Source organism: Marmota flaviventris, chromosome 13 (assembly GCF_047511675.1).
Source record: "Marmota flaviventris isolate mMarFla1 chromosome 13, mMarFla1.hap1, whole genome shotgun sequence".
Classification (NCBI taxonomy): domain Eukaryota; kingdom Metazoa; phylum Chordata; class Mammalia; order Rodentia; family Sciuridae; genus Marmota; species Marmota flaviventris.
In genome coordinates, this window is record NC_092510.1 from 71,697,198 (window position 1) to 71,715,527 (window position 18,330).

At 50.1% G+C, this 18,330-nt stretch overlaps 1 protein-coding gene across 1 annotated transcript in view; it reads right to left on the reverse strand.

Annotated features, from left to right (window-relative positions):
- Positions 1-18,330, reverse strand: part of Gabbr2 (gamma-aminobutyric acid type B receptor subunit 2) — a 351,347-nt gene that overhangs the window by 163,752 nt on the left and 169,265 nt on the right. Inside the window, exon 4 of the mRNA XM_027931027.2 lies at positions 5,290-5,391. Coding sequence (XP_027786828.1) covers positions 5,290-5,391 — 102 coding nt within the window. The remainder of the gene's footprint in view (positions 1-5,289; positions 5,392-18,330) is intronic.

The following is an 18,330-nucleotide window of genomic DNA, read 5'->3' on the forward strand; positions in this document are numbered from 1 at the left end:
AAAATTCAAGATTATTGGGCTTATTTTAAATAATTTGTAATCTGAAAGTTCTTGCTTTTTAATAATGTGTTTGGCCTATTTGAATTTCTGATCAGAATCACTATATTTAGTCTGCAATTATCTGTTTTAAGTTTACTGATTTTTCACGTGTGCTGTTTTTCAATACATAGATTGAATATTCTTTGCTTTTTTCTTCATTATTTCAAAAGCTTCTGGTTCTGTTTACTTGACAGTATATTTACTGTCACATCATTCAAAATGCTCCTTAGCGTATGTTTCTCTTATGTTTTTGTTTTAGTTTAAATTTTTGCTGAGCTGAGGATGGAACCCAGGGCCACGTGTTAGTTAGCTGCGCCCCAGCTCCTTCTCTAATTAGGAAGCTCATGAACAAATGGTCTCTTTGGGGGTCCCTCTCCTGGTTTAGATCAGGAGTCGAGCACCCATCTTTTTTTATTTACCTACTTGTTAGGTTCTGTAATATAATTTGGATTTTTATATCTCAGTTATTGTTATTACACTCTCAATTTTGGCTTCATCTCTAAAAATTATAGGTACCTTTTGCATCTGTATGCACTTTTGTAACAGATATGTAGACAGTTCTTTTTCCACAGCTCCGTGGTCCCTGCTTGGCCATTCCTTTCGTGACCCTGGCTATGAAATGCGCCATTGCTCTCAGCCGGCTGACATGAGCCTTGGGCTTAACCTCGAGAACAGCCTTCAATCTGGGACATCGCTGGTTTTTGCATCTTTTCTGGAAAGCCTTTTTTTTTTTTTTTTTCTGGGCTAGATATCTGTAGGATTTCCCCTTACAATTTATATATCAAAACATTTGCCAAAATGTGCATAGATATGTCTCGTTTTGTTACCAATTCTGCTAGAATGCAGAGAGAGGTCAGCTAGTTTGTTCACATGGCCTTCGCTTTCCTATGTAAAATTGTTGACTGTGTAGTTTTTAAATGGTCAAATATTCATATGATCCCACCTAACAGGTCTGTCTTCAGCCCCCTTAAGTTTGTTTCCTATAAAAAATAAATTTTTCTTTGAGGATACACTTTGATTTATAGAAAAATGGCTCATCCAGTTTTCCCCACTCTTAGCCGTCTCATGTAACATGGTACCCATGTTACAATGAATGAACCAGCATTCATGCATTGTTATTAGCTCAAGCCCATCTTTTAATCAAACTTCCTTAGTTTTTTTTTTTTTCCTCTCATGTCTTTTGCTGGTCCTGGATCCATCTGGGATACTGTGGATATTAGTTGATGTGCCTCCTTAGCCTCCTCTTGGCTCTGACAGCCCCGACTTTTTGACAACTTAGACAGCATAGAGGACAGCTGGCCAGGTGTTTTGTAGACTAGCTTTCCACTAGAATCTGCTGGTGCTTTTCTCATGCTAGACTGCAGCCGTGGCCTTGGGAGAGGAAGGGTAGCGTGTGCTATTGTCATCCTGTCACATCAAGGGTGCTGGTGACATGCCCTATCACTGTCGATGTTGACATTGAGGTCTGAGATAGTGTGAGTCTGGTTCCTCTGCAGTAGATTCTCCTTTTTATACTGTGCTCTTTGGAAGGAAGTAGCAAGAAGTGGGTAGTTATAGCCTGATTCCTTGGAGCATGAGGACTCTTTTAAGTCTCTTGGAATTCTACTGCAGACATTTTTCTATTCTCTTCCAGTTATTTGTCAATTATACAAGCATGGGCTCGTGGATATTTGGCTTATACTTTGGGTTATATTCCAATTCTTCCCTCCTTCATTGGTCAGGTGTCCCAGCCTTGGCCTTTGGAAGCACCTTAGTTGGCCCTTGTGCTCCCTTGACGTAGCCCACTGGGGCGCATTGCTGTTTTGAGCCCTGCCCCACTTCCTGATGCCACGAGATGCTCCAGCATCATCTTGCAGCCGTCCTGCCCCACAGGGTCAGTCATTTCTCTAAGTAGCCCTGTTCTTCTTACCGGGGATTAGAAATTAAACTCTGGGGGCTGGGTGTGCTTGCTGCTCCTGGGCTGCCTATTTTGTTTTTGATCTTGGTTCTGTTCTGCGTGTCCTGGTTCCCCCTTAGGATCTCCCTTCTCCAGTATCCATAACTGTATCTTTTCTCTCATTGGATTGATCTCTTTGGCCATTTCCTCTGAACATGGGGAAGGCATCTCGAGTTCGTCCTCCACATTATTGATTTTGATTTTTCCTGGCATTCGCTCCGCTCTCTACGGCCTCCGATGCAGGCTCCTGTTCTGCTATCTGATACCTCCTTTCTTCCTTGCCCTCTGTACCTCCTTCTCTAACTTACCCACAATGGATCTGAGACTAGCTTTTCTTTGGAGCTTTCCAGAACCGACTGCCTTTTCTCTGTTCCTGAGTATTCATTCTGTCCATCCTGACTTAGCATTTCATCCAAGCGCACACCACAAATTGTTGAGCAAATTGGGTTTGGCTCCAGGGGATGAGAAATCAAACAGTGATCTATATAGACAAAAACTTCTGCTTCGGGGCTTCCCTTCTAATGGGAGGAGACAGGAGCTAAGCAGTGGGACGGAATGGACAGCCTGTCAGAGGTTGTCGCAGGTTGAACTGTGTGCCCCCAAAAGATCCGTTGAAGTACTAACCCCAGGACCTCAGAATGTGACCTTATTTGAAAACAAGGTGACTGCAGATGTGATGAGTTAGGTGAGGCCATACTGGAATGGGGTGGGCTCTTAATCCAACACAACAGGTGTCCTACTAAAAGGACGAGGTGAAGAGATGGGAGGGGCGATGAGAAGCAGGTACTGGAGTCACACCTTTATGACCTAAGGACCCAGGGACACAGAAGCTAAGAGAAAGGTGTGGAGGAGCCCCAGAGAGGGCATGGCCCTGCCTGTCCCTGGTCTCTAGAACTGTGAGAGAATCAATTTGTGTTACTTTAAGCCCCCTAGTTTGTGGCACTTCCTTAGGACAGGCCCAGGAAACAAATACAGATGTCAGCTCATGAAATGGAGAAAATGAGCAGAAAGGGGAAATGGGATCCGTGAAGAACAGGGATTTCAATTTAATGTAATTATTATTATTTTAGGGGGTAACAGGGATTGAATTTAGGGGCACTTAATCACGGGGCCACATCCCCAGCCCTTTTTATTTTGAGACAGGGTCTTGCTACGTTGCTTTACGGTCTTGCTAAATGGCTAAGGCTGGCTTTGAACCTGACAATCCTCCTGTCTCAGCCTCCCAAGCTGTTGGAATTATAGGTGTGCGCCATCGTGCTCAGCTAAGAATTTAAATAAAGAGTCAAAGGAGGCCTCTGGGAGGAGGGGACAAATGAACAGACTCATGGAAGATACAAGGATCCATACCTGTGCCTTGGGGGACAGCCCTCCCCACAGAGGGGACCTCCATGCATTCTGTGCCCGCCCTGCCCTGGGACTTATATAATGTGGGAATCCTTTCTCAAAGCCATCATTCTCCAGGGGGGTGGGGACAGCCAGGCGGTGGCATCCCCAGATCTGGTTTGAATTGTAGCCAATGCTTCCCACGGGGTGTCTTGGGGTAGATAGTTCCTTAACCACTCTGACCCTCAAGTCCCCATCTATGAAATGGATTACAAAGATTCCCTCTGTCACGGGGTTTGGGGAGGCCTAGGAGAGGCAGTGAAGGTCAAGGGTGCTGCAAGGGGCTGGCCCTCCTCGGTGCTCTGAGAAACGGAAAGGCCATCCATTTCAGCTGCTGTTTTCCTCTCATTATCGTCTCTCCTCTTTCTTTTGTAGCAGGTTGGTGGATGAGCAGAGCGCCCAGATCCACCCCCAATTTCTTGCAGACTTTCAACTAGTACCTCTGCTCTATCCACAAAGGCCCTTTAAACTTGAAAGCCCTCAGAACTCTGCTGGGGCTCTGCAGCCAGGGAGCTATTTCAAGTGCTGCCCTGGGAGATGCCCTGCATGTAGCAGGAGAATGTCAGCACAGCGCAGGCCCCTCCTACCACCACCACCACCCAGCCCTGCATCCCGCAGACCCCACACAGCCAACTGGACCCTCACACCCTACAGCCAGCCTGTGACACTGCAGGGGGCAGACTTTGGACAGATCCCACTCTACCCAACTGGCTGGCTGTGGGCCTTCCCCTGGCTGCTGTTTCCCCACCTGCAGAGGCTCCCAGGACTGATATGTGACCCTCAGGCTCCATGTCCACCCTGGAGGAGGTGAACAATTGGTACGTCTATGAACTGAGGGATTTGGAAGCAATGGTTTGAAACTGCTGTCTGCCCTGTCTGGTGAACCTGGGACTCCCCCAATCAGAAGGGTCACATCAGCAACAGGTCTCTGAGATCTCCAAACCAGTGACTTTACATGTGAGCATGAAGGTCAGGCAGCTCTGCCTGTGTCTCTGTGAACCTCACAGCTTTCCACTGAGCTCAGGAGAAAAGACCCAGCTTCTTAGCTTGGTGGTCAAGGCTCCTGGGGACAGCCTGCAAACTCTATCCTGCTTCCCTCCACCTCTCCCCTGACCCTGCAGGCTGGAGTCCCCTCTGCTCCCAGGCATATGAGCACACCAACCTGTCCCCTGATCTGTGTCCCCTATCCCTATCTACTCCTGCAGGTGGGGATCCTGCACATTCTGTGGCCTGGCTGGAATATTGTCACTTCTTTGGAACTTCTCTGAACCCTCTCCCCAGGTGGGATGAGTCACTTCCTGCCTGTGTTCCCAGGTCCCTTTGTTCCAGTTTCCCCTGAGAGCTGCCTGTCTTCCTCACCATGTTGTGAGCAACCTGAGCACAAGAACAGGTTTGATGGTGTCCTTGAGCCCAGGAGAGGGTCTGGCACATGAAAGGTGTTTGAGAGAGTTTGTGGAACAGATGGACAGATGAAAGTTAGACATTTACTTATAACCATCGAAACTTCTAATTGACCCTTTCTGTTCCTAGCGTGACTGTCACAAGATGGGGGTCAGGAGTCTGGGCTTGCAGTCCTGACAATAATACTTCCTTGGGGTAGCTTTAGGCTGGAGTTTCTCGCTCTAAGCCATTTCAAAACAGAGATGATAATAACTTGTACCCTGCTTGTCCTATGGCCAGGCTGATAGGGGAGATCACTGTCGAAGCTCTGCAGGGTGATGAACCTGGCACTGAGCATCCTTGGCTTGTGCTGGACACCAAGTAAGGGGGAAGCCCAGGGATACCAGCTCCAGGGAGCTTCTCCCAGGTCTGAGATGCTAAGTTGGCAAGAACTTGAGGCCCAGATCAAACCTGAGGCTCCTTCAAGATTTGGGAAACCCCAGGAGCACGGCCACTGGCCTGTCACTCAGGCCGTGATCAGCTGCACCTACCTTAAGCTTTTTGACGCTGGTGCAGGGATCATTGGAGAAGCTCTCAGTGTCGGAAATCTCAATGTCCTCACCATACAGAACCCCGGTCAGGTCGTTCCTCACCTGTCAGCAAAGAGAAAACAGAGGTGGATATGCTGGCGGCCTCTGCAAGGGCCAGGGCAGGGGCTTGTTCTGGGGAAGTGACTTGAGTGGGCAAAGCAACTTTCTCCATTCCACTGACGACAGGAAGGGAATATCCACCCTGCAACCGACACACTGATAGGAGGAGGCCAGACAGGGACGCAGCCTGCTAAGGCTGCCCCTGGGTTCCTGGGAGGTAAGGCTAGGAGAGGGCCTGGCCGGCCTCCCCCTCCACCTCACCCCATCTTCAAGTCAGGATACACAGTCGTGTCTTTGTCTACATGTTTACATTTTGCATTATATATTAGCATTTGTGTGTGTGTGTGTGTGTGTGTGTGTGTGTGTGTGAGAGAGAGAGAGAGAGAGAGAGAGGCCAGAAGAAACCAGGATGAACCAGGGCCTCATGGATGCTAAGCAAGTGCTTTACCACTGAGCCCCCCGATTTGTAATGACTTCACTTTTCTGGTAGATAGTCAAGACATTCAGAGAGACAGGGCAGAATAGAGGACAGCTATGTGCTTGGAAAGCAGAAGGCTCAAACTGCAGGGCCACCAGAGCCAGCACAGGAGGACCTTAGGGAGTGATGGGACTAGGGGCCACTTGTCCTCTGAAGATCACAGTTTGCTACTCAGCTGCCATTCTAGAACCCGGGCCCAGGATCGCACTCTTTTTGGAGGGAGAAATCAGAAATCTAGGCATTTGCAATATAAAATACCACATTTAAAATAATATTTTAAGAATTAAACTGAATAAACCTGGGTCTGTGTTTGGCCCGCAGCCACGGCTGTGCACCCTTAGACACTTAGCAAAGGAAACTGGGCTGTTTTAGGAGAAAAAACAGGTGGGGTCAGGGGCCCAGCTTCCAGGTCCTGCCCTGACATTGACTCTCTCAGGGTCTTGGCCCCCCTGTGTGACCTCCTCCCCCACCACCCCTTCCCTGGGCCCCTGTTTCTTCTTCTGTGAGAAGGTGAACCTTACAAGCACTCTTGTCCACCCACATTAGGATGGTTATTATCAAAAACAGAAACCAAAAGTGTTTGTGAGGATGTGGAGTAGGTGGGACCCTGTGACCTGCTACTGGGAATGTCCAGAGGCTCTGCTTTCCAGAAAACAGGGTGGCAGCTCCTCAGAAAGGAAGCACAGAATCGCTACAGTGTTATGGTTTGAATATGAGGCACCATCCTAAAGTTGTGTGTGACAATGCAGGCATGCACAGAGGTGGAACGATGAGCTCATGAGAGCTGCAACCCCATCAGTGGATGAATCCACTTGACAGATCAATAATTTGAATGGATTATTGGGTGGTAACTGTAGGTAGGTAGGTAGGTAGGTAAAGTGCCTGCAGGAAGCAGGCCCCTGAGGGGCAGGTCTTTGGGGTTGATATTTTATTCCTGATGAGTGGGGCTCTCTCTACTTTCTTCTTGCTATGTTCTCAGCTGCCTTCCACCTCCAAATCCTTCAGCCATGATGTTCTGCCTCATCTTGGCCCAGAGCTATGGAGTTGAAACTCTGAAACCATGAGCCCAAATAACCTTTTTCTCTTCTAAGTTGTTCTTGCCAGGTCTTTTGTCACAGCGTGACACAAAGCTGATGAAAACACAGAGGGTCCATTTCTGGGTATACACCCTAAAACAGATAGCAGGGACTTGAACAGGTATTTGTATACACATGTTCTTCATGCATTATTCACAGTAGCCAAAAGGTAGAAATAACTGGAGTGTTTATGGATGGATGGAAGTAAACAAATGGTGGTATACATATATAGTGGAGCATTGTTCAGTCTTAAAAAAAATAATTAAATCCTGTTACATACTCCATCTTGGATGAACCTAGAAAAAAGGCAGAAACAAAAAGGCAACTATTGTATGGTTCCAATTATATGAAGCATGAGGAATAGTCACAAACGACCTGGGGGGGATGGGGACAGGAGGGAGAGGGGAGCTGGTGTTAAACAGCTACAAAATTTCAGTTTGGGATGATGAAAAAGTTCTGGAGCTGGATAATGATGATCGTTGCATAACAATGTCAATGAACTTGAGAGGACTGTACACTTACAAATGCTCAAAATGGTAAATTTTATGTTATGCATATTTTACCACAATAAAAAAGCTCTTCTTATTTCAACAGTCAGCAGATCCTTCTCATACATATATCAAAGTGTTTTGAATAGCCTGGCCCTAAATGTCACTGGTCACCAGGAAGCCACCGCCAAGGAGGGATTACAAAGGGGATGTCAGTGGGAGCTGCCATATTCTCTTTCTTTCAAGATCTACGAAGCAAACGGAGCCAAATGTGAACATTTATTAATTCCAGCTAGTAGTCCCTGGGTGCTTATTTTATTCTGTGCTTTTCTGAATCCTTGAAGTACTTTGTGATAAATGTTTTGTAAAAAGAAACTGCCACGGTCAGAGTGAACCTTGTCCATCTGAGGTTTCTACCTCGATTTTGATGGAAGACTGGGAACTAGTTTATTTTTATTATTTTTTTTAAGTTAACTTTGTCATTAGAGTTGATTTCTGTTGCTTGGATCCTTTTCGGATGCAGGTGGGGGTCCCAAGACCCGTTTTCTACCCTGAGGGTGTGGTGGAGCAAGGGCAGCCTGAACCTGCAGCACGCATGCGCATGCCCAACAGGCGGCAACGCGCAGGCGCAGTCAAGCCCAGGCGCTCCACCTGCGTGGCGCACACAGGGAAGGAAACTATTGGGCTTCTCTTGAGTCTCAGTTTTTTCAGCTGAAAAATGGGGACACTGTAACAAGTAACTCACAGGTTGGTTCAAGACCCAGCGGAGACCCTGTAGAATGGCTTTGGAAATCCTAAAGCTCTACACGCTGCTTTAGAAGTTAGAATAATCATATCCAGGCGGACCCGCAGGCATCCGGGCCGTCGGTGGCCTGGGGTGTCCATGTGAGTGCGTTGGTGGGTGCGCAGCGGCTGTGTTGTCGATGTGGTAGAGTGGCATATTTTACAGGCCATCAGGACTCAAAACAAATACACAAAAAGCACTCTAGAGGCTGTCTCATCCCGCCCCTAATTTCACAGTTGAGGAAACTGAGGGGTGACTCCCCGTCCAGCGCTCTTCCCACGCTCCCAGGCTGGCTCTTCTGGACCCTGCCAGATGTGGAGGGTTCTGAGGCCCAGTGAGCCGGAACAGGTCAGAACAGATGGTCAGCACAATCAGCCACTCACCGCCCAACATTTTAGCACTGAGGGTCTGCCTCAGCTTGAATATTTATTTTAATGGACATTTTAGGGAAAACAAATGGAGGACATCGGCAATAAATGGCATTTTAAAATAACCAAATCATGGGAAAGAAATAATGTAACTGATCTTCATCACAAGGGAAATCCACACCCCCATTTGGATATAAGAATCCCTCAGTGCTATGATGGAAGACTGAGTCAACTTGCAAACACCTAGTTCTTCTGGAACTGCAGGACTCTCTTTGTTTAATGGAGCCAATGTCTTATAGCAGTTTGCCAATGAAGATCCAAAGGCAAGAATGTTAACATTTGAGCTCAGACTTCAAACTCTAGGGAAAGGCCAACATTTTGAAAGAAAACAAGAGCCAAGAAGAATCAGGGAAAGCCAGGAGCTGTGGGGACAGCCCTGCCCCGGCGAGCAGAGCAAGCACACCAGGTCATCTCTGCATCTGCACAACACCTCCCTCGGCTCAGTCAGGCAGTAGGTGAGGAGGTTGACAGGGAGCTGTCACTCCAATGAAGTCATCCCAATGGCCTCGTTCTTCCAGCTGACTGGATGCATCTACACACTGGCCAGGGGGACACACAGCTAGGCTTTCCCCATGCTCCAGCGGCATAGCCAGGAGCGAGAGTTTGGAGGAGGAAGGGGAAGGCAGAGGGAGAGGTGGAGAGCAATGGCCTCAGGAAATGGGTGGAGGGGGTGAAAGGACCATTGGAAGAACGTCCTCACTCAGCATAAATGAGTCCTTGTGGTCCACGTTAAGCCTAGTGCATGTCCCATCTGTCAGGGAGGCGGGTCAGCATGCCAGAGCAGGCCACAGTGCTGCTTCACCTGTAAAGTCCCCAGCTCTGAAGCCTGCAGCTTGCCATTGAATGCAGCTGCCCCATGATGCTGGCACTGTGTGAGGTGGTATTAAGGCCTCTAATGTTGAGCAATACTATTTACTCATTGTCCTGGATCTTTAGTAAGGGTGAGAGACATTAATCAAATGGCTTCCCTGGTGAATGTATCAGTATCCACCGAGATAAAGGCTCTTGAGTTCAGGGCCATGCTTCTGGCAGAGGCTGTACTAGAGTCAGACCCAGGCCAAGAGGTAGAACAGGGCAAAGGATTCCAGCCTGACAAACTGCATGTGCAAAGGTCCTGTGTCAGAAGCTGGTAGGGAAGCTAAGCAATTTCACACTTGGGTTAAAGCAGATCCTAAAAGAGGGGTTGTGAAGAGATAATGGAATGAAATGAGAAATGAGAGGTGAACAGGGGCAGACCAATTAGACCTCACAATTCATATTGTAGATCAATTAGACCTCACAATTCATATTGTAGATTCATAAGTACAATGGAGAGCCACTATGGGTTGTCAAGTGAAGGGGGTACATGATCAGAGCCTGTTTTGAAATGGTAACTCAGGCTTCTAGGACTGATGGGGGACAGGGACATGGAAAGAGCAGGGAGGCAGTGACAGGAAGGCTACGAAAGTTGTCCAAGAGAGAGATTCTGGAAGCTAGATGAGGAGAGGATGGTAGAGTAGCAAGAATTGTATTCAGGGTAACTCATAAGCTGTATCCATCTTCCACTGCTGCGTAATAAATTATTCCAAAACTTAGCAGCTTGAAACAAATCTCTCTTGTCACCCAGTTTCCATGGATGAGGAATGGAAGAGTAGCTGAATGCAGTGGCTTGGACACAAGCTCTTCCCTGAGGCTGTGGGAAGATGCTGGCCAGGGCCCCCCAACCCCCGTTGCCTGAAGACTGCTGGGCTGCCTCTGGGAATCACCTGGGGATGCCCTGGAGCCTCCTCAACCTCTGACTGAACCCATCAGAATCTCGGGACAGGACCTAGGTGCTAGTGGTCTTAGATCTCTCCAGGTGATTCCCATGTGCAACAGAACTATGACAGGGGGTGGGGTGGGGCAGTCTGCCTAAACATCCCAAGTCACCTGGCCCCACCTTCTCCAGATCCAGGGCACCATCTTTCCTTTGCAGCTGGGACTCCTCCTCTGCCCTCTCCTGCCCCACCCAATGGGGGCACCTCATCTTGAATCCAAGGTCCTTCATCTCCTGGCCCCTAGGATCCAGAGTGAGTCCCAGCTATGTCCGAAGGCAGAAAGGAGAAGGACAGGAGAGAGAAAGTAGGAAAGGGAGGAGAGAGTAGCCAAATATTATTATAGCTACAAGTGACCACGTCCAGACCACATGTCTAGGGCAGGAAAGATTCCAATGAGCAAATGAAGCTCAGAGCCAGTGACCCGAGGCTGGGGGAGCGTCAGACCCTGAGACACTCGGGTTTCTGTGGCCAGCAGTTCCACAGACACCTTCCCTAACCAGGCCACTGTGCCAGCCGAGGAATCATCCAGAAAGGCCAAGATTCCAGTGAAGATGGAGAGAACCAGGACTGTGCCAAATGCACTTTACAACTCTTTGAAAATTCTAATTAGGTTACAAGATGAACCTGAGAGCAGCGCAATTCCCAGCTCTCCTATGGAAGCCGAGGTAACCTACTTTGTCATTCAAATGCACTGGCTATATATAGCCTTGGATTGTGCAAATGTCACTCCTCTTACCTGACTAAAGCGTGTAATTATAGATTTACTTCTATTCATTCATGAAATGTGTCTTCACTTGATTAAATAGTTCATTCAAGTAAAATCCATTAAAATATGGAACGTGTTAAAATGTCGCTCGTTAGAGGCAGAGGGCACCGATGTCGTTAAGATGCTAATTAGGATAAACAGGCATTTGAAACACTCAAATCTTTGAATAATTCAGGTCACTTTTACTGGGCCTGGAGCTCCCCAGGAACCACCATTAATTTAAACTAATTAAAAAATTAGCCTGGAGAAGAGAAGACCAAGGCAGGAAGTGATGGCTGACTTCAAACATGGAAGAGCTGTCATGGGGGAGAAGAGGGGCGTGGCTCTGGGCATCCTCGTGGCAGTGGGGGAACCAACAGGTAGATGGCTCCGGAAAGCATATTTTGGCCCAAAGAGAGGAAACAAACAAAATCTTTGTGAGAATGGAGAAGGGACCTTGTTAGGGAGTGAGCTCCCCGTCATCAGAAGTGTGCAAGCAGGAGCTGGTTGGGATGCTGTGGAGGGGCTTCCTCTTTCTTCACCAATGCCTGTGGTTCTAGGAGAGTATTTAGAAATCTCATCTGTCCATATTCTGTGCTTTTTTAAATTTAAAAGTATTGAAGCACCCCTGCACAGCCCTGGGGGGTTTCAAAGATTCGGGTCACCAGCTTAAATTCTTGTAGAAACTTCTCCTTGTGGTGGTATTTCCGCTTTTCCAAACCTGATGAGCACTTGTTGAGGAGGGTTCTCCTTTAAAAAAATAGAGCCACCTAATTTTTGGATTTCTACAGGTAAGTTAGCTCTTAATAACCTATGATCAGAGCTGAATGTAAGCGAAAAAAAATTTTTTTAAAGGGCAAGTACAAAGTGAACATGTGTTAGCTCTCCTACCCACGGGCAATTGCCGTGGGTAGACAGGCAGCTCGGTTTGCTGCCATCTGCACGTGTGTGACCCCTGTGTGTGCACAGCGCAGAGCCAGCCGTTGAATGGTGACCCCAAAAGACATGTCCAAGTCCTAACCCTCAGAACCTGTCAGCGTGACCTGATTTGGAAAAAGGGTCCTTGCAGATGTAATGAACTTGCAGATCTCCAGATGAGCTCATCCTGGAAAAATCCAACGTTGTGTCCTTATGGGAAAAGGCAAAGGGAGATCCGGGCTCTCTCCTGGAGCCTTCAGAGAGGGCAGGGCTCTGCTTGCTTCTTGATTTAGGACCTCTGTCCTCCAGAGCTGGGAAAGAGCAGGTTTCTGTCGTTTGAAGCTCCCCAGTTTGTGGTGATTTGTTAGAGCAGCCACAGGAAACCAGCACACCTGAGGCCTCCCGGATGCTGGTGTTCCCTGAGCCAAACTCCATTCCCATGGAGAAGCCCTGGCTTCCATCAGTGTAGACCCTCTCATCCACACTGAGGCTCCCCAAAGGGAGGCCCAGTTTCCCTCTGCTGGATGGCACTGCACGTCTGTCCTGAAGAAACGTGGCTTTTCTTGCCTCCCCAGTTACCAAGAGCAGAGACACAAACGGAGGATGCTGAGCTGCAGTGACCTGGAGATGGCAGCCAGGGATGAGCCACTGTCCTCTGGGGGCCTCCCCAGCTGGGCTCAGGAGTCCAGACCCTGACATACAGCTGGCTGTGGCACTGGGACAGTGGTCTCATCCCTCCAGCACCAGCATGTGAGCTCCAGGACTCAAGGGCTTTGTTTGGCTTGCAGGACCCCACATGTGCCCGGCATCTGGAAAGTCTCCAAACTATTCGAGACGGATGAGCAGGAAGGAGCACAAGCCCAGGTGTGCTGTACCTGTCCACCCTTAGATGTGGGAGGCTGGTGTCCTGAGCCTGGAGGGCTCATGAGGACTTGAGCCCAGCTTGCAGGGACACGAGGCAGCAGCGTCCCAGGGCTGGCTGCTGACTCCAACCTGAAGGCAGCCTGGGGCATAGCGACTGCACTAGCTGGACATCCATCAAGACCCCAGGGAAGCGGGGAGCTGCAGAGTGCTGTCATCCTCTGTGGGCGCCCTTGTGGGGACACACAAGGACTGGGAGCAACTGGAGTTCCCTGGGATTCTGCCTCCCTCACTGTGGCCCAGGGAGATGGACCTGTGGCCTGAGTCCTGCCTAGCCATTCACACTGAGCCCTCATGACAACTTCCTTCCTGCTGTGGGTATCCAGCTGTCCCACATGGCATATGGGAGCAGGGACCCTAGTAGAAGTAACAGGCCCCCATGTCCCCCAACATGCCAGTCCCCCACTCTCCATATGGCAGCTCTTTGTCAGGAGGGCAGAAAGCCCAGGGGCCATGATCTCTTCTTCCCTGGCCCCCACTTGCTCCTTGGGGCCATCTCCTAGAACTCCATACTGTAGTGGGGGATACCCTGGATCCAGTTGCAGGGGCCCAGATGGTGACTGGAGGCGGCTGGAGCTGCTTTGGTTTTCGGCTTCCTCTCCCGCTGGCCAGACTTGCACAGTGTTAGAAATTCCAAGGAGTCACCAGTCGGGTAGACAGAGGGGCCCCCCAACTCACTCTCATCCCAATCCCTAGACTGGGTCACTTTCCCTGGAAAGGGTTTTGCAGATAGGTTTACGTTAGGGATCCTGAGGTGGGAAACCACCTTGGATTATCCAGAAGGCCCAGTGCAACCTGAGGGTCTTCACAAGGGGCAGGAAAGTCGGGGAGTCAGACACTGAGGTGAGACAGAAATAGGCATCACATCTGCTGATCATCTGGGGATGTGCTGCTGAAGCTCTGCAGGTGGAGGAAGGGGCCTGCAGCCCAGAACTGTGGGCGGCCTGCAGAGCTGGAAGAGCAACATTCTCCCCTGCAGCCTCCAGAAGAACCAGACCTTGGTTTTAACCCAGAGATTTTGAACTTTTGACTAAGACTGTAAGAAAAAAAAAAAAAAAAAACATGTGGGTGTAATGGAACGTCTCCCATTAATACACCTAAGACAAAAACCACGAGTTCATGATGATTTGTTACAAAACAGGAGACACACACAATGAACTTTCATCTGGGGATCTCACACAGCCTCAAAACCACCTCCTACAGGAAGTCTTCCCTCCTTCCCCAGTGAGCAGACCCCTCCAATGAAGGCCATCCTGGGCTCAAGGCCCCGCTCCCTGGCAAAGCAGAGAATGACCTGGGATTCCCATGCCTTCCATCTGGATACCCCTCTTTCTGCAGGAGCCCCGCCCCCTTCTTGGACGATGCACAACCCTCCCCACTGGGCCACCCAGCAGTCTTCCCGTGCTCCCTGTCCCAGGGCTTGCTTCTAGACCAGCCATCCAGGGAATGAAATTAGCCCTACGAACCTCCCTCCTTCCTGGTGACAAAGACCTGTTGCTTCAATTGTGGCAGATTTGTGGGACCAAACCTACATTTACAAAAAGATAGGATATTACTGAAACAGGGAGATGCTCAGCTGGGATGTGGCATGTAACCTGTGTAAAGGGTCTGCGGAGTGAGGCTCCTCAAAGAAAAGGGCTCCTCAAGACATCTAAGGAGAGCAGAAATCCTTAGCAGATCAACTCTTGGAGCCCCATCCCTGCTCCTCCAACCTCAGGAATGGGTGAATGGATGGCAGGGGGCCAGGTGGGGAGGTCCAGGCCTGTGAGACACCTGCCTGCACATCCTTGGAGAGCTGTCATGGAGACCAGGGCACAGGGCCTCAGGGCCAAGGGCCAGGATAGATAGGTGTAGCCAACAGGCAGAACTGTCTAAGCAGAGACTCAGTGGAGGATGGGAGGGCCCTTCCCTGGGTGGGGGTGAGCCCCTCCTCAGCAGGGTGCAAGCCAAGGTGGGGGAGCTGTAGAGGAATTCAGGCATCAGAGAGAGGGGCAGGGGAGACTGCTGCATCCCTGAAGAAAGTCTCAAATTCCCAAAGCTGTGAGGTCGTGAGTGTTGAGGCAGCCCCAGGGGTGCACAGTCCACCCCTGCAGAAGCAAGACCACTTCCAGCAGATGGCTCCATACCGGATCAGCAGTTGGGACAAGTGTGTCCTCTGGCTTCACGGTGGAGCACAAAGGACTCTGAGACCCTGGGGAACAGCGACACATTCATGTGAAGAACTCTTTCCAATTCTATGTTCCAGAAGGAGTTCCTCAGCCTCAGCTGGTGGTCAACCCTGAGGTCCTAAACCCCAAGCATTCTAAGACCTCTCCCAGCCTCCACAGGCTTCTTCCTCTGGGCTCTGGATTTTCTGTGGAGGAAGTGAAGGGACAGACTCCTGCACAAAAGTCACAGGTGCCAACAGCCCTGAGGGATGGCAGGGGGCCAGGTGGGGAGGTCCAGGCCTGGACTTTCCCTACCCCTCTTCTATCTCTCCATCTCTTCCTCCAAGTGCTCAGGGAGGAAGCAGGCTGGAGGGAACACCATGGGATTCTCTCTAAGTGAATTTTGCCCTTTTGCCAATTTTATAAAGCAGATCTCACTACTGCCTCCATTATATACAGGAGGGATCTAAAAGTCTCAAGAAGCTGTAACTTACCCCAGGTTGCAATGAGTAAGCCAGAAGGCCAGGATTCCACCTCCTGTCTCTGTAACTCCCACATCTGGGAGAGGAGGGTGGAGGAAGAAGAGAGAGGGGCTTGGTGGCAGCACTGGCCTGACCCCTTGGGCAAGGGGGTGATTCCCGCAGTAAGGGCCCGTGAGCAGGTAAGTGCTCCTCCACTTGAGTGTCCCCTGCTCAACTGTGAGGCCCTGGAAAGTTGGGACTCTTTGGGGACTCTCTGTGCATCCTTGCTGGACACAAATGTGGCAAAGAGCAATCAGGACATTTGGGAAAGAAGAAAGTGGAGCTAGGCACATCCAGGGGGCAAGAACGTCCGAACCAGACAGGCAGTGCCCAAGATGTACTTGGCCTTCACCTCTAGCCTTAAGATCACTGCAAAGGGAGCCCTGTGCTCAGCAGGCAGAACCGGTTCTGACACTCAGGCCCACGTGTCTGAGAGGTGCTGAGCTCAGACCATCAGAGCCAAACTGCTACTCACCCACCACCTGCCTCCACTGGGCAGTGGGGGAAACTGAAGTCCCAGGAGGGGTGGGGACCTGCCACCAATTTCACAACTGTGAAGGGCGGAACTGGGACTCAAACCCATTTTCCTTCTCAGACTACGGCTACCACTTCTTTAACAGTGGCGCCAGAACAGAGAGAGCGGCCCTCCAGGACCCTTTCCAAAATCCTACGAGACCAGAGCTACAGAAGCCCTCTGTGTTCCAGGACCCAGCCTGCTTGATACACAGACCCAGAGATCTCCCTGACAGTAGCCTCCCTTGGGCTAGGAGTTGAAGAGCCGTGGCCCCCAAACCTGCTGGGCATCTGCCTCTCCCTGGAGATCTGTAGAAATATAGATTCTTGGGCTCCAACTGAGAGATTCTGACATAGGTACAGGGGCTGGGGAAGGGAGGTGGCAATCTGTGCTTCATGAGGTGCCCTGCAGTCTCTGTTGCATAACCAGATTTGGGTCCCACGGGTCAAGTGACACCCTTTTAGGATGCCCCAGTCTGACTACCCCTTCAGCTAAACTCCTTCCTTCCCCTGGGACCTGTAATGGATACCATGGCACGCTGCCAGAACCTTCTGTGGGATGAAGATATTCATTCCCCCTAACTGCTGGGATATGCCCTTGAATGAAGGGAGCAGCCTTGTGGAAGGTCACCCACGTCCTTGCCCCACAGCAGCCGACAGCCAATAACAGGCCCAGCCTTCTTGTCTAGATGGGAGACACCTCTGAAACCTCCCCCAAGCTCCAGAGCTCCCCATGGCAGGGCTCAGGTCTCTGTGGTGACTTTGGGGTGTACCACTTTCTCCTCTGCACAGTCCTGCTTTCCCGCTGCCTCCTGGGTGCTCTCTTCAGTGAATCCCCTGTGTGTGCGCCTGAGTCTCTTTCCCAGGGAAGTGGCCCTAGGACAAGCTCCCTTCCCCATATCTGTGTCAGATTGGCCTAAACCAGTACCTGGCCCCCCAATCCTGGGATGACACCCCCTCTGCGGGGAACCCATGGACAGCCTGGAGCAACACAGGACCCTCCAGGTGACTCAGGTCAGTTCCGCTGCTTTTGACTCAAAGCCCTTAAGTTTATGGAAGTAATTTCTAAATGGAAATAACAATTTGAGGAAAGGAGGAGAGCAAACAACTACTCAGAGCCCAGAATACTAACTCACAGGCGTAGGGGCTCTTGCTGGCTATTCTCCATTTGCCCTCAGCCACACCCTTCAGTCCTGGCCCATTTTTGGAATCTGACTTATGGATATCGCTACTTGAGCTGGCTTGTCCTCTGACTTCTAGTTAGGTTGCACCAACTGGAGGTCCTAGCCGGCACCTGAGGTTCAATGGGAGTCCTGCTAGGGTCCAAGGACCAATGGGAGGCTCCAGCAGGAGTCGGAGGCTGAGGAGAGTCCAACAGGGGTCCAAAGATCAAAGGGAGGTGCCAGTAGAGAGGGCCAATGGGAGTCAACTGGGGGTCCAAGGGCCAGTGGGAGGACCCAGCAGGAGTTGGAGGGCTGGCAGAGAAAGAGTTCAGGGTACTTGTGCCTTGGCTCCTCCCTGGCTTGCTTGGGTAAAGCCCATCCAGCCTCCCACCTCCAAGCTTCCCCAACACTGAGCCTCTCTCCCTGCTCTCAGGGCACGTGGGTGGTCCTGACTCCCACCCCGTTGCTAGTCCCTGGGGCTGCTTTAGCTTTGGCTACTTCCCTTGGCCCTGCCCAAAATACTTCCTTTCAAGTAAACTTTCTTCACTCTAACTCTCTGGCATGCCATCTGTTTCCTGCCGAGGCCTTAATTAATGCAGCAGATAAGTTTTTGAGGTAGAAGTTATCAAAGTATAAACTATTTTATATTCTGATTTTTGCACCTAGCATTTTACCATATATCTTCTAGTTCATTTTTACCACCCATAACACGTGCATTAATAAGCCCAAGTCCCTGCACTCTGCTCTCCTCTGACCACATCCTGCTCACCCTTTGAGCCCCCATCACAAATGGCCCCTCCTTCATGTAGTCCTTCTGGATTCTTCAGTGAACTGTCCTGGCCCCCTGCACACCAGCATCCTCGGCTCCTCTCCCCACCTCCCAGCTCCAAGCTTTCTTGGACTTTTGGAGAAACTGGAAAGTTCTTCAGGTCATCTGCAGCCCTGAGGATCCATGAGGGCAGCA